This window comes from Canis lupus, chromosome 14 (genome assembly GCF_011100685.1).
Source record: "Canis lupus familiaris isolate Mischka breed German Shepherd chromosome 14, alternate assembly UU_Cfam_GSD_1.0, whole genome shotgun sequence".
Lineage (NCBI taxonomy): Eukaryota > Metazoa > Chordata > Mammalia > Carnivora > Canidae > Canis > Canis lupus.
The window spans coordinates 42085297-42100927 of NC_049235.1; the positions used below are offsets into that span (position 1 = coordinate 42085297).

At 46.2% G+C, this 15631-nt stretch overlaps 1 protein-coding gene across 1 annotated transcript; it reads right to left on the reverse strand.

Moving 5' to 3' along the window:
* Window positions 1–10394: 10394 nt before the first annotated feature.
* On the reverse strand, window positions 10395–15631 carry TRIL (TLR4 interactor with leucine rich repeats). Its single transcript, XM_038557204.1, has one exon. The coding sequence runs from the start codon at window positions 15231–15233 to the stop codon at window positions 12759–12761; it is 2475 nt and encodes an 824-aa protein (XP_038413132.1). The 5' UTR covers window positions 15234–15631; the 3' UTR covers window positions 10395–12758.

A 15631-nucleotide genomic window follows, 5' to 3' on the forward strand; every position in this document is an offset into this window, starting at 1 on the left:
AAAATTCTCATACCACTGGGAGTTTGCATAAGCTTTGGGGACTTAGGTCCTCTCTGACCCAGAGACCATATTTCAACTCAGATACTGTCTGTGTCCTCAAACGGATGACTCCTGATAAACGATGAAGGAATCCTACCCCTTCACCCCACAAACTTTGCTTTCTCATGTCTTGATTCTTTGTTAGGAAAAAATTAACTGTTCCCACCGGTTCTTCTCTTGGTTTCATGTTCCTTTCCTGTTTCTTTTAATTAATAAGCAGATACCTGGGGGTGGGAGGTGCCTGGATGGTGTCCAACTCTTAGTTTTGTCTCAGGGTCATGATCTCAGGATCATGAGACTGAGTCCCGAGTCAGGCTCCGCAAGCAGCAGGGAGTCTGCATAAGATTCTCTTCTTCTCCCTCTGCCTCTCCCCTCTGTGCTCGCTCTCTCTCTAAAATAAATAAATAAACCTTAAAAAAAAAAGACACTCCCAACTGAATCAATTGATTTCTGAATTCTGTTATGGGCTGAACTGTGCATCCTCCCACTCCATAAATTCAGATGTTGAAGCCCTAATGTCCAAGAACCTTAGAATACCACATTATTTGGAAATAGGGTCGTTGCAGAGATAATTATTGTTAAGGTGGGGTCATCCTGGAGTATACTCCAGTATAACTGGTGTCCTTATACAAGGGGGACATTTGGACACAGACAGGCACACAGGAGAACGTTGCAAGGAGATGAAGGCAGAGTGAGCCGATGCGTCTATAAACTAAGGAATGCCAAAGATCTCCAGAAAACGACCAGAAGCTAGGAGAGATGCTTGGAGCTGACTCTCCCTCAGAGTCCTCAGAAGGAACTGTCCTGCCCACACCTTGACCTTGGACTTCTCACCTTCAGAACTGTGAGACACTGGATTGTTATTGGAGCTGATTCATGGTACTTTGTTGCAGCAGCCCCAGCAAACTATAGCCAACGGCAACTACTTCTTTCTGGAAATAAAGCCAGTCTCATCTTATTAGTCTTGTCCCAGGACTGCTGTGGACTGAGCATTTGGCCCCCTCTCTCCTACACCCCCCTTCCCACAACAGCTTCCATGGGGCTCTGCTTCACTATCACTTAAGCAGACTTGGTGCTCTCTGTACACTGAGGTCCCAAAGTTTGCCTCTAAACTCCAGTCCAGAAAGCCGTTAGCACCATGCTGGGGTGGGGAATGAGGGGCAGGGGAGGGGCAGACAGCACCAGCACCATCCAAGGTCACATCCCTCACCTCTGGCCTCCCCTAATCAGATGGCAATCATAGCCTGAGAGATGATAACACAGATTGTCTTTGTTTTTCAGCCTTATTCAACTCCCTTATAAGGAAAAACTATGCCCCTTGAAGTCTTGCAGATCAGAGTGGCTATTACAAATGAATCTGAGCTTGCAGATGAGAAACTGATGTCATATTCCCTTGTCAGAAAAAAAATTAAAAGTGGAAAGTGTAAGAAATGAAATATTCTTGCTCTCTCTCTCTCACACACACACATACACACACATCACCTATAAATACAAATTCTTTTCCACTAGATTGTACCTCCTTTTATGGATGTGTATTCACAAGAATAGATATATTGGTTTCTGTCCCCTGGGGTAATGATGATAAATATGCCAAGGTCAGTAGCTTCATCAGCCATTGAGACTGCTCACTCTGGCCCCAGCAGATAATCATTTACCTGGTGGGACTAGTCGCCTGTATTTCAATTCATGCTTCATGGCGTGGCTGAAATGTTTCTTATCTCACAAAAACACTTGTCTTATTGTGTCTTTCTGGTACAGAAATAAATTCATAAATTATTGCCGTGCCTTGGATTTTTCAAAAAGTCTTGGTCATGATTCTGTCAGGGAAGAAGTTACTAAAGGATGGAGAGAAGGTGGAAAGTCACCAGCGTGTGTACAACAATATTCTGTTCCATATCCTAGAAAGTAGAAACTCAGGTTTTGGTAGATCCAAAACATCTGTGATGACAAATTCCTCCTATTGTGACTCCTTTTCTAGTAGGACCAAGACTTAATTAAAAAAAAATTAGACTAACATTTTTTGAGAACCTACTATGTGAAAGCACTATGCTAGATGATAGGATTACCATCATAAGTAATACATAATGTGGAGGCCGAGAAAAATCAAGGCCATTCCACCTCAAGTTTAGCATTAGCACAAGTACAGCCATCTTAGGCCCCTGTGAATAAGAGCTGAACTTCATAGGAAAAACTGCAGAATGAATCCCATATCAGAAAGACAACAGAACTCAGAATTGCCCTAGGCAGAGAATCCCATATCAGAAAGACAACAGAGCCCATGCCTGTGGTAGAAAGTCCCATATTAGAATGAGAACAGAGCTCAATGCCCTTGAAAGCCCCATATCAGAATGTAAACAGAACTTGAGAAATTCCTCCACCCCTTCTTAAAATCCCCTAGACCAGCCTATAAAAAAACCAACTGTAACCCACTTCGGGGTCCAAGTCCCTGCTCTGCTGTGTTGGGTATACTTGGACCCAAGCTCGAGCTTGCTAATAAACCCTCGTGCGCTTGCATCGGTGTCGGCTCCTTGGTGGTTTCTCGGATTAGCAATCTTGGGCACAACAATAATTCCAGATTTAGTCTCAGCAACATGAAATCTATTACTAATAATAAAAAAAAGAAATCTATAAATAGTACGCAAGGGGAAAAATAAGTTAAAATTCCCAAATGTTCACTTTTTGAGAACTGTATTCCTATAATAAAGATAGAAAAAGTCATATAATACCCCCATCTTATATCAGTTCCCCACTGTTGCTATATAAATGTATATTTGGGTAGAATTATAGCTATTAAATGACTTGCCCCACTACACAAGTGTATATCACTATTGTGAACAGTGTCTAGCATGTGTGTCTTGGGAAAAGGTTGAGCAGCTGCCCAGCAGCATTCATCAATAAGTAGGTAGCCAGGGACTCAACTCTATGCTAGCCAGGCCCTGTGGAAACACAAAAAAAAGTATAAGATGCAGGGCGCCTGGGTGGCTCAGTGGTTGAGGGTCTGCCTTTGGCTCAGGGTGTGATCCTGGGGTCCTAGGATCGAGTCCGGCATCACGCTGCCCACAGGGAGCCTGCTTCTCCCTCTGCCTATGTCTCTGCCTCTCTCTGTCTCTCATGAATAAATAAATACAATAAAAAAAGAAAGAAAGAAAGAAAGAAAGAAAGAAAGAAAGAAAGAAAGAAAGAAAGAAATACAAGATGGGATTCTTGTCCTTAGGGAACTTACAAACCAGTAGAAAGGACTGACCCCATAACACACAACAGTGACCCATCCATGTCAAGACAGAGTGAAGCATTTGTGTCTATGAGATGGGCTGTATGTCTCTCATTAAATATTTAAGGACAAATGGATTTTGCCCTTGATGTAATACACGGATTGAGAAAAATCAGCCAAAGATAAAGGACAAACTAGAGATGATTTTTTAAGTGTTGTATTGGGGGGAAAAAGAAATACTCACAAGAACCATCCCTTGATGTTTTATCAGTTGTCATATGTACACACAAGGCAGCACAGGGTCAGGATGGACAGCGTTGGCTCTGGAGCCAGCCAGTCTGGCTTCAAACCAGACTCAGGATTCTTGGTCAAAGTCCATAACTTCTCTATGGCTCAGTTTCCCTATCTCTCATGGAGGGATAGTAACAGTACCTACCTCAGAGCATTATTATGAGGACTGAAGGAATGAGTGTGAGGAATGCCCTTAAAATAGAGCCTGACACAAAATACATGCTTGTAAGAATCTGTTAAATTATTTTTTTTCTTTATTTATTTATGATAGTCACACACAGAGAGAGAGAGAGGCAGAGACACAGGCAGAGGGAGAAGCAGGCTCCATGTACCGGGAGCCCGACGTGGGATTCGATCCTGGGTCTCCAGGATCGCGCCCTGGGCCAAAGGCAGGCGCCAAACCACTGCGCCACCCAGGGATCCCCGAATCTGTTAAATTAAATGCATTAAATACTTTGTATCCTCAAATAGTTAATACTTGAATCTTACATGCTCACTTTATGTAATAGTCCACTTTAAGTCTTCACATAAATGAAATAATACATACATAAAGCCAAGATTAAAGTCTCAAATACAGCATCTCCTTCCTGTCCATTGTTTCATGGTGTCAGTCAATAATACTTTTGATGTAGGCAATATGAAAATTAACTATTTTTATTTTCTGTGTGACAGTGTGCTATATTTTGTCTAGCTAAAATTTTGAGATCTCAGGAGCCTGGGTGGCTCAGTCGGTTAAGTGTCTGCCTTTGGTTCAGGTCATGATCCCGGAGTCCTGGGATCAAGCCCCACATCAGGCTCCCTGCTCAGCTGTGAGTCTGCTTCTCCCTCTCCCTCTGCCTGCCGCTCCCCCTGCTTGTGCTCATGCAGTCTCTGACAAATAAATAAATAAATAAAATCTTATAAAAAATAAAATGATAAATAAAATTTTGAGATCTGGTGATTATTATACAGTACTGGGTTTGCATAATCCTTGCCAGGAAAGAGGCATCATCACAAAACACAAATCCTAGTGTCAAGCATTGCTTGTGCTGCTCCTCTTCTTCCAATTTGACTTCAGACTGAGCATTTGTTTACAGTTCAATGTGTACAATAGAAAGTCATTGCCTTTTATAAGATAAGGTTCCTTTGTAAACAAACGCAGTACAAAGATGTGTCTAATTGGGAATTCCTGATACCATGATTGGTGATGTTCTCAAGCCAATGTGAAGACCCCCAAACATAGAGCTTTGAAAAGTACTCCATTCTGTACTCTCCTCTCTTGAACTCTTTCAGACATCTAAATGTAACCCAATTCATGGAGCTATTCATTACAAAAGGAGTCTCACACTGATTTTATTCAGAAAAGGGTCCCTATTTTTTACACCATGTTGGAGAGGAAAAAGTTAAGTAAAAAGAAAATTTATCACTAGGTGTTAATTTGCATATATATTAGCATAAACTCTTACACAAATTTAACTTAAGAACATCTGTCTATGTGTGCAAAACCTCCAAAAACAGTTCGTTGAATCAAGAAAACTTCTTACTTACTATGCATAACAAATGCTTCTGAAAATAAATAATTCTAAAAATTAAGGTTAAACATACTATTTGACATATAGATGTATTTGTGACTTAACAAAACTTGCAAAGCAAATAAAGCACACAAAAGAAATCACCTATTGTTTAAAGATAAAGCAATCAATAAAACCAGACTCAGAGATGACCAAGATGTTGAAATTATTAGAAAGGGGCTCTAATTCAATTTAAATTAATATATTAAAAGATGTAATGGAAAGCTACAGAACATGGATGAACAGATGCAGAATTTCAACAGAAAGCTATACATGTTTTTAAAAAGAATCAAAAGAAATGCTAAAAAAAAAACATATCAGAGATGAAGAATTCCTTAAAAGGCTAATTAGCAGATGGAACCAGTTGGAAAAAGACCAGTAAATATAAAGATATGTCAATAGAAGTCATCCAAGCTGAATTACAAAGATTTTTAAAATGTCAAAGAAAAAGAACTATGGAATACCCAAGAGCTGTGTGGGAGATATCAAATGGTCTAACATACACATAATTAGCTTTTTATTATTAAAAGCCCGTACTTAAAAAAAAAGAAAAAGAAAATCAAAGGAAATGGAAAGAGAGAGAGCATAACAACATGACAACTAAGTGCAATGCATGATTCTACATTGAATCAGGGGAGAATAGCTTTTGAAAGGGTATTATTGGGACAGTTGGTATATTTTAAATATGGATTATGGATTAGAGAATAGCATTTTATTGGTGTCAATTTTTTTCTCGATAACCATACTATGGTTATTTAAGAGAATGTCCTTGTTCTTAGGAAATACAACTGAAATATTTAAGGGTAAAGAAACACGATACATGCAGTTTACTCTCAAGTAGTTGAGAGAGAAAATAATAAAGCAAATGGAGCAAAATATTCACGATTAGTAGAGCTGGTTAAAGTGTATACAGAAATTTTCTGAAATAGTCTTGCAACCGTTTTTAAATTGAAAATTGTTATTTTATTTACCTATTTATATTTATTTGCCAGAGGGAGAGAGTGTGTGTGCATGCACAAGCAGGGAGAGGAGCAGAGGGAGAGGGAGAAGCAGGTTCCCCGCTGAGCAGGGAGCCTGACTTCAGCTGGATCCAGGATCAAGACCGGAGCTGAAGTCAGATGCTCAACTAGCTCAGCCACCCAGGTGCCCCTATGTTATTTTTAAAAAATATTTGTTATCTCGTTTTGGGTTTCTTTCCTTTTGTTCTATCATGACAATGTACTCTTTAATCTCCATCCCCTATTTCGCCCATCCCCCCACTAGTAACCATCAGTTTGTTCTCTATAGTTAAGTCTGTCTCTTGGTTTGTCTCTCTCTCTTTTCTTTCCCTTGCTCATTTGTCTTGTTTCTTAAATTCCACATATGAGTAAAATCGTACGATATTTGTCTCTTTCTCACTGACTTGTTTTGCTCAGCATAATACTCTCTAGCTCCCTCCATGTCGCAAATGGCAAGATGTCATTCCTTTTTATGGCTTGATAATATTCCATTGTATCTATATACCACTTCTTTGTCCTTCACCTATTGATGGAAATTTGGGCTGCTTCCATAATTTAGCTATTATATATAATGCTGCAATAAACATAAATAAAATAAACATAGTGCATGTATCCCTTGGAATTAGGGGTTTTGTATTTTTTGGGTAAACACCCAGTGGTGTGATGACTGGATCATAGGGTAGTTTTATTTTTAGTTTTAGTTTTTGAGGAACCTCCATACTGTTTTCCACAGTGGCTATACCAGTTTGCATTTCCACCAACAGTGCAAGAAGGTTCCTTTTTCTCTACATCCTAGCCAACACATTGTTTCTTTGTTTTTAATTTTAGCCATTCTGGCCAGTGTGAGGTGATATATAGGTCATTGTGGTTTTGCTTTGCGTATGTCTGATGATGACTGATGTTGGGTATCTCCTCATGTGTCTGTTGGCCTTATATAACATTAGAAGTTTTGTTTAAAGAACCAAACAAGAAAGAGAGAAAATAATAATGAGTGATACCAGCAAGATATAAGGAAGAACAGCCTAAGTAGAATCAAGCACAAGGTAAAAACAAACAAAAAGCTGTGTGTGCATGGTTTCAGCAATCAAAATAAAAATAGGAAAAGTATATGACCCAACAAGGTGTGTAAAGGCAGCAAGAGTACATAAATAAGAACTTCCAAGAAGCAAACTGTCTTCTCAGAGGAAGCCATGTTTTCCTTTGGCACAAAGAAGAATGCCACAGAGTTGGAGAGTCTTTCACAGTTAAGGGGAAACAGAATGGGGGGGGAGGCGGGGGGGTCAGGTTTATACTTAGCCCAGGATTATACTCAGTCTAGGGATAATACTTAGCCATTTCTTCTCTGTGGAGCCCTTCCTGAGAAACCAGGAGTAGTGACTGGGCAGAGGTAAGACACCTACATGGCTATCTTTTCAATGTGTAAGTATACCCAAAGAAGAAATAGAGATGGTGCACATATAGCAAGGGAACAAAAACCACTCTGAATAGCTAGAAAATATTCAACTAGAATTGTTGAAAAGAAAAAAATTTCCCACCACCTTCCCCTTTCACACAGGGCCAGAGCCCCCTTCGCCAACAATACAACTAGGTGTGGTTATTCATTGAAAAGACAAAAGACTGGCCAAGGCTTGAAGTGAATAATTAATTTATGGCTTTGATAAAACAGGTGGGGTCACAGGAGGAGGATCTGGGCAGATAAAAAGCACAGTTGATCATCATTTTTTGCAGATTATGTATTTGTGAACTCTCCTACTCACCAACATTTATGTGTAAGCCCAGAATCAATACCCTGCAGTACATTCCTGGCCGTTCCAGGACACATGCAGAGCCGTGGGGAGTTTGAGTTACCCATGCATGCTCCTAGCTGAGGCTGAAGGAGGCCATGTGTCACCTTCTTGTTTCAGCTCTCCTCTATAAACAAGTGTCCCTCTCATAGACTGTTTAGTGCCACATTTCTTACAGTTTCTTGCTTTTTTTGTTGGTGATTTGCTATTTTAAGGAGCCCCCAAACTCTAATGCCGAAGCGCCGTCTACAGTTCCTCAGTGAAGGATGGCAATGATGTGTTGTAGAAAGAAAGCTGGTGTGTAAGGTAAACTTCATTCAGGCATGAGTTACAGGTCTGTTGGCTATGAGTTCAGTGCTAATGAATCAACAGTATCTATTAAATAAGGTGTCTTTAAACAGAAACACTCATAAAATAAAGGTTATGTATTGATCAGTTGATGGAAATGTGACCAGATGCTTGCGGGCACCCAAACCTGAATTTCTCCTCAGAGCAATGGTTCAGTATTTGTTCGTTCAGTGTTTTCTGTGATCTTCTACAGCATAAGTGTGAATAAGAATTGATTAATAGAAACACATTCAACTCTCAATGGTAGCTGGTGTTGAGGACAGAGTAGGGAGAAAGAGCTAACAGTCTGAAGCTTTGGTCAGTTTGAAAAAAAAGTTATGGGTGAGAGCCAAGAGATGCTGTTGCTTGAAATCCTGGTACATGACAATTTATTTATGTCTCGCATCTGATGCCATTTCAGAGTCCGATTATAAGCCACATTTCTGTGTCAATAAGGAAACACCCACCACTTGTAGCTTAAAATCTCTCAAATGGTTGTAATGACATTTTTGGGTTTTCTGTCCCAAGATAAAGCAACCAGATAACAGGAAGCTACATTTCCCCCTAATTATTTCAGTGATCAATGTGAATATAATCTCCAAATACCTTAGTCTCCCATATAAAATGAAAAGTATATTGTTTGCCACATGATTGAGAAGGATGAAGTGACCTGAAATACCTAAGGGGGAAAAAAAGCATTTGTTCATACAAAGTATCCCTTTAAGAAAACTAAGTCAAAGGACACTTGGGGATGCTATCACAAAGTGAAAGGGAAGCAACAGCATTTATACATCCTTAGTTCCAATCTAAAAGATGAATGAGCTTATGCCAAGAGTTTAATAAATGTAGAAAAATTTGCTCAAATACTAGTATATTCATTTTTTCTTTTTTAAAAATAATGGAAGAGGAAAACATAATAAAATAGTGGGAAGGTATTTCAAGAGCTATGCTTCCACATTAAATTACACAGGAGCCTCAACTAACCAGAACAAAGGGAGGGGGGTCACTGAATCTCATTATCTTGAATTTTCTGATTGGTTAGGGCGTAAGCAGAAATGCCTTGTCCGTGACATTTCTAAAAAGTCTCCTACCATTTGTTGCCCTGTGCACAAAATACTGCTACTAATAACACATCTAATATGTATTGAACATCTGCCTTGGAACTGGTGCTGTCAAATGCTTTTTCACTCATTTATTCCTCAAAATGGTCCTCCACAGTCAGGACTCGGGATTCCCATTTTAATGCGGAAACTGAGGCACAAAGAGGTCAGGTTAACAGAGCGAATGCAATCCCTGAGGACTGAAATACTTTCATCGCTTCCTTAAAATCATACTGAACTTTAGCAAATGCTATCATTCTCTGGGATGGCAAAGGTATAACACTGGGTAGAAATCTGTTTTAACCCTGGGTCATGGTCTTGATTTTTAATAAATTTTTGGCATGAGAATGCTTCACTGGCACTTATTTCCAAGTCTTAGAAGCAGATTGGGGAGTGGTTAAGCACAAACACCAGGTAATCCAGTGTCTATTTTGATGGTTTCTTAATATAGAGTAGCTGCCCACATTGCTATACCTCTGGTGAAAACTAGGTTTTTGCAAATTAGTGAAGGTGCTCTGATCACATGCCAGGTATTACCGGGCAGCATGGCGCAATGATCTGTCTTAGGAAATCAGTAACAATCCTACAGGTTGAGCTGAGGATCTGACCACATTCCAGACTGCTTCAATGGCGCTTTAACTGAACACTCCTACTTCATTCAAAGTTTATTCTTTCTTTCTTTAGGAATCTTATCTTTTCATAAACTTTGTAATGGCAAAAATGACCTCCAGTCCAAGATAGCTCTTTCTTATTATTGACCATGAGAGTCAGAAGTCCTGATTCTTTTAAACAGCTGATGTTGGCTGAGACCCAATCATCTCGCTGTCACTGGTATTTTAACAGCATTTTCTTATCATGGCTCACCATCTGCCTTTAGAGTCATCTCATTGTTTGTTTGGGCATAAACTCTCCTAACTATCTCTGAAAAATAAAGTCCATACTCTCCCATAGAGATGCAATTAAAAACCACTGCAAGAGGACAGACAGGTTTCAAGCTTATGTTTCATTGTCATCAATGAAAACTGCTGTAGAAAAGCACAGCATATCATTATGCGAGTGTATAAGACATTTGGAAACTCCAACAATAAAACATCTCTAGTAGTAAGTGGGTTTATTGACATAACTGAACATAACAATGTATAACATTTATTCATTTCCCACCAAAGGACTTTCCAGTCAAAATGTTTTTACATAGATTTTGCTGGGTATTTTTTTTTTTTTCTTTCCGTGAAGTATTTTCAGTGATGTTCTGCGGTTGAAAAGGGTGGGTGGTGGGGAGAATCAGAGGTTTTTTTTTTTCCCAGACTTTCGATGGGGCTCAATATTACACCGCTGTGCAAAAGGAACAGCTAAAAGATGCCATTGCTCTACACATGAACAAAACCAGGAGCACAAGAGGGGTAAGTAAATAACCTAAGGTTGCAAATAAGAATGAGCTGCGACCCCTGTCCCATGTACTAAGATGCTCGGGATCTGACACAAGCCCTGGCAGCAAACTTAGAATGACAGCCTATTTCCTGCGGTTTATTAAGTTTTGGCCCTACAGATAAGACTGCCAGAGAAGCAGCTGTACTGTAAGTGGTCTGGACATTTATTCATCTGAACATAAACACAGATCCGTTCGTTTAGAGCCCTGGGTCCCTGCTCAGCTGCTGGGGCAAAGGCAGGCTCGGCTCAACGGAGGCCAAACATAAAAGGAGTGCACTGGGGTTGAAGGACCCCCAGACTACGATAGATTCCCTGAGTCATCAGGACCCTCAGGGGCTTAAGGCCTGAAACAGAAGATTCACTGTTAGCCTTTGCACCATAGCAGTAGCCTCCATGGCACCCCACTGCCAATAAATCCATAACCACGGTGAAATATAACCGTGCAGATCTTCCCTGTGACTGCTTCTCTTAGACCACACACAAGATTATTAATGTAAACCAAAGCACTACACTTAGTGATAAACATGTACTTCATAAATATCAGGGGACCAAAGAGTCCCAAATAGTTGAAAACCACTGAGCAAATAAAGGAGCCTAATCCTAAATCTAAAACAAAAACATTTAAAGGAAATACTGCAATTATTAACTAAAAGATAAGATTTAGTAACATGGTAAAACACTGCATAGTGGGGGGATTAACTTGCAAAATATATAATTATTTCACAGTGAGGTTTAAGTATGCCTAACAATCTTCTGGTTTTAGTAGAAACAAACAACCGCGGATGTACACTTTTCACATTTTTTCCCCATAATTTCCTCCCCTGTTTCATATAGAGTAACAACACATTAATGTGATTGAACGTTACACTGTCAATTGACTATCACCTTTTGCTTCCCTGCCTTTATCACTTAACTGTGCAACTCAAGAGAAGCAGGGCACAATCAACCGCATATCACTGATAAAAACATGAGAAGTACCGCATCGCATTTATTCCAACCTGGACACAGTGTCAGAGATGCGGTTAGGCCAACCGGGAGGCCGCTGTTCCCTACACGGTCATCTGTTGTGCACACCGTACATTCTTTTATCAAGTCTGGCACTGAAATTTCCTTTTCCACATATGGGCTTAGAAAAATAAAATTAAAAAGCCACAGGAGCAACCCTGACAGAGAAGTCTGGCACGCAGCCTTCTCCTGAGAAAGTAGGTAATCTCAGTTAACCCCAAGGTCGGCAAATGTTCTTGTGGTGTTAATGTTAAAAAAAAAAAAAAAATACTAGTTGAACTGCTCAGCTCAACTAAAATAGTCCTTGAGTTTATGGTCAGTTTGTTAAACGTCAGAGCTCTTCACATTGTTGAAAACCAAACCAAACCAAACCAAAACAGCGTCTCTAATTATTTAAACATTAAATTATCCTGAATGTTCTATTAACCAACATGAAAGAGTTCCTTGGCGAGCGTGTTAAACTTTACCACCTGTTTACAGCCTCCACCTTCTTGGCAGAGACCACCAGACCAGTGCCTCCTTTGTAACACTAATAAGTTCCTTTTCCCTTAAATAGGACAAAACTCTTCTATTTCACACTGAACAAACAAACAAACAGAACAACAAAAAAAAAAAAATGCATGCACCCAAATCTCTTTCTGGCCATACCGGGGAGGGCAAAAGCACCCTTTTCTACCTGGCCATACGGGGCCAGGTTCTTGCACTGCAAAGCCACAAAAGCCATATCCAAGGTCTCCATGCAGAGGAAGGCTTCCCGCCTCTGGCCTGTACCATCCGTTTGTCCCCTACTCTTGGCCTTGACCGCCAAGTACCACCCATGCACTTCACGAGTGAGTACTGGAAATTGGGGGAGGGGGTGCCAAACCGGCTTCCCCTTGGGCCTCTCCGGCAAGTGCACAAGAGGAGAAGCTCTGATAAAATGAGATCTTCCCCTGAGGTCGGCTGAGGGGCTCCCCGGGCAATGAGAGGGTCTGCACACTGCACCCCCCTTCCCCCCCGCCCCCCACCCCCTGCAGTCTCTGGAGCTAGTCCGCAAATCGCTGCAGAAGATGGTCCTCCCGCCTCAAGCTGCCCCCCGTGCCGCCGCCGCCGCTGTCCATGAAGCGGTCGCAGGGGAACTCGATGAGGTCGGCCTCGCTGAGCGCACACACGGTGGCGCGCGGCCGGTGCGACTGGAACCCGGAGAAGTCCGCAGACACGCCGGTGCCCATGGAGCGCAGCGGCCGTCGGGTGGAGTACATGTGCCTGACGTGCACCGGCGCGCCCGCCTTGCGCCTCGCCCGCAGCTTCCTGCGCAGCCAGCGCGACGCCCAGGCCGCCAGCGCCAGGAGCACCAGCAGCGCGTTGACCGCCAGCAAGACCAAGGTCAGCAGCTGGTAGTCCACGCTGCCCCGGGCCCCGGGCTCCGGCAGGGTGACCAGCCCGGCGCAGTGGTCGCGGGGCGCCACCGGGCAGACGCGGCCGCCGAGGACGCCCTCCACGCACACCAGGTAGGGGGTGTCCCCGCGCAGCTCGCGCAGCGTGGCCGAGTCGCTGCGCTCGGGCAGGTAGACGAAGCGGTGGAACTTGGGCTGCTGCCCAAAGCGGTCGAACAGCAGGCGGAAGCGCGCGCCGCCCAGCGGCGGGGGGCTGCGGTGCTGGCGCACGGCCCAGCGCACCGACGCGCTGTCGGCGCCCACCGCCTCCACCGTCAGGTTGCACAGGATGAACTTGTTGAAGTCGCACGGGTCGGACACCAGCGGCGGCGGCGGCGGCGGCCCGGCCGCGCCGTCGGACGGGGCGGCGCTCTCCCGGGGCTGCGCGGCCAGGCGCTGCTTCGCCGCGCGCTGCCAGGGGTCGCCCGCGGGCGGTGGCCCAGAGGCGGGCGCGGCCGTCGGGCTGGGCTCCGCGCGGGCGGCCTCGGCGGGAGTCGGCGGGCCCCGCTCGGGCTTCTGGAGCAGGTCCAGGGGCTGGGGCGCGGGGCCCGCGGCGGCGGCGGCGGCGGCGGCGGCGGCGGAGGGGTCCGGCGGCTGGAGGCCCGGGCCCCGGCGGCTCAGCCTCAGAGCGCTGCGGTTGCCCAGGAGCTCCCCGGCGGCCCCGTCCCAGGCCCCCCCGGGCAGAAACCGCCCGCGCTGCTGCGGCTGCGGCTGCGGCTGCGGCTGCCGCGGCAGCACCTCCGAGAGGCCGCCTGCAGGGGGCGCCGCCGCCTCCCCGGTGGTGGTGGGCAAGGGCCTCCCCCGGCCTTCGGCGGTCGGGGAAACTGAGGGAGAGGGATCTGCGCAAGACCCGTTCTGCAGCTGCTGGTCATCCAGGTAATCCAGGTACTTGCCCCGCAGGGCCGGGGGGTGGCGACACTGCACGAAGACGGTGAGGAGGCGGCCTTGAGAATGCCAGTCGCCCATCCAGCGCTTCAGGCCGCGCAGACGGCAGTCGCAGGTCCAGCCATTGCCGTCTAGATCCAGCCGGTAGAGGGCCGGGCTGGCGGCGAAGATGTCCCCCGAGAGGGCGCTGAGCGCGTTGTCGCGCAGGCTGAGCTCGCGCAGCCGGCCCAGGTGGCCAAAGATAGCGGGGTGCAGGGCGGACAGCGCGTTCCCGCTAAGGTCCAGCGCCTCCAGGCTGTGCAGGGGCTCCAGCAGCGCCACGGGCAGCTGGCTCAGCCGATTCCCCTCCAGGCGCAGCTCGCGCAGGGCCTCCAAGCCCCAAAAGGCCTCCGGCGCCAGGTGTGTGAGCTGGTTGCCCCTGAGTGACAGTAGGCCCAGCCGCGGCAGGTGCTGGAAGACGCGCGGCCCCAGGTGCTGCAGGCTGTTGGCCGAGAGGATGAGCGTGGAGAGGGAGCGCAGCGGTGCGAAGGTGGCTGCGTGGCGTAAGGAGGGCTGCAGCTCGTTGGCGGAGAGGTTGAGGAAGCGCAGTTTGCCCAGCTGGGCGAAGGCGTTCTTGCCCAGAAAGCGGATCCGGTTGGACTCCAGGTGTAGGTAGAGCAAGTTGCCCAGGGGGGCAAAGGCCGCGTCCGGCAGCGCCCCCAGGGCGTTCCCGTCCAGCCGCAGCTTGACCAGACTCTCCAGGCCCTCGAAGGAGCCGCGGCTTAGGCGGCCGATCTCGTTCCCGTTGGCGTAGAGGATGCGCAGCTTGCGCAGCGGGGCCAGCGTGCCCGGGACGAGCGCCTGCAGGAGGTTGTTGCCCAGGTACAGCTCCTCCAGCCGGGAGAGCTTCTCAAAGGTCTTGGGGTGCAGGGAACGGATCTGGTTGTACTGCAGGTCCAGCCGTCTGAGCTGCCCCAGACGGTGGAAGTCGAAGGCCGTGATGTTGGTTATGAAGTTGCCGCCGAGGCTGTAGGTGAGCACGTCCTGGGGGCTCGGCAGCGAGCTGGTCTTGGGCACGGCGCGGAGCCCCCTGTTGGTGCACAGGAGGTGCTGGGGGTGCTGGCAGTCGCAGCGCTCGGGGCACACCGGCTGGGCCCGCGGCGGGAGCGCGAGGCAGCCGCACACCACGAGTAGGAAGCGCACCGCGCGGGCAGCCCCCATCGCCGCCCGCCCTGCGTGCTTCGGCCGAAGCGTCCTCTTGGCCCGCCTGCTCCGTGTCTCCTCTGCATTCCCCTTGGCCTGGCCAGAGCCGCCGAATGGCCTCTTTCGGACTCCGCAGCGCGGTCCAGCCCCTCCTCCGCCCTTTGTCCGGTGGCTGGCCCGGGTCTCCGCAGGCGGGCTTCGCCCGGCCAAGTCAGGCGGCTCGGGGCGCTCCGGGAGCTCCGGGTGCTACTTGTTGCATTTCTGCACAAAACTGTTCCTCCGGCTGTGCGTCGGGGGGGCGGAGGGGGCGAGCCAGACCTGAGCTTTTTGTTTGCAGCTTGAGTCCGGAGAGCTGGATTCCCTGGCACGGATTCTCCCCGCCGAGCGGATTCCCCAGCTGCAGGCGGGAGCCCTTC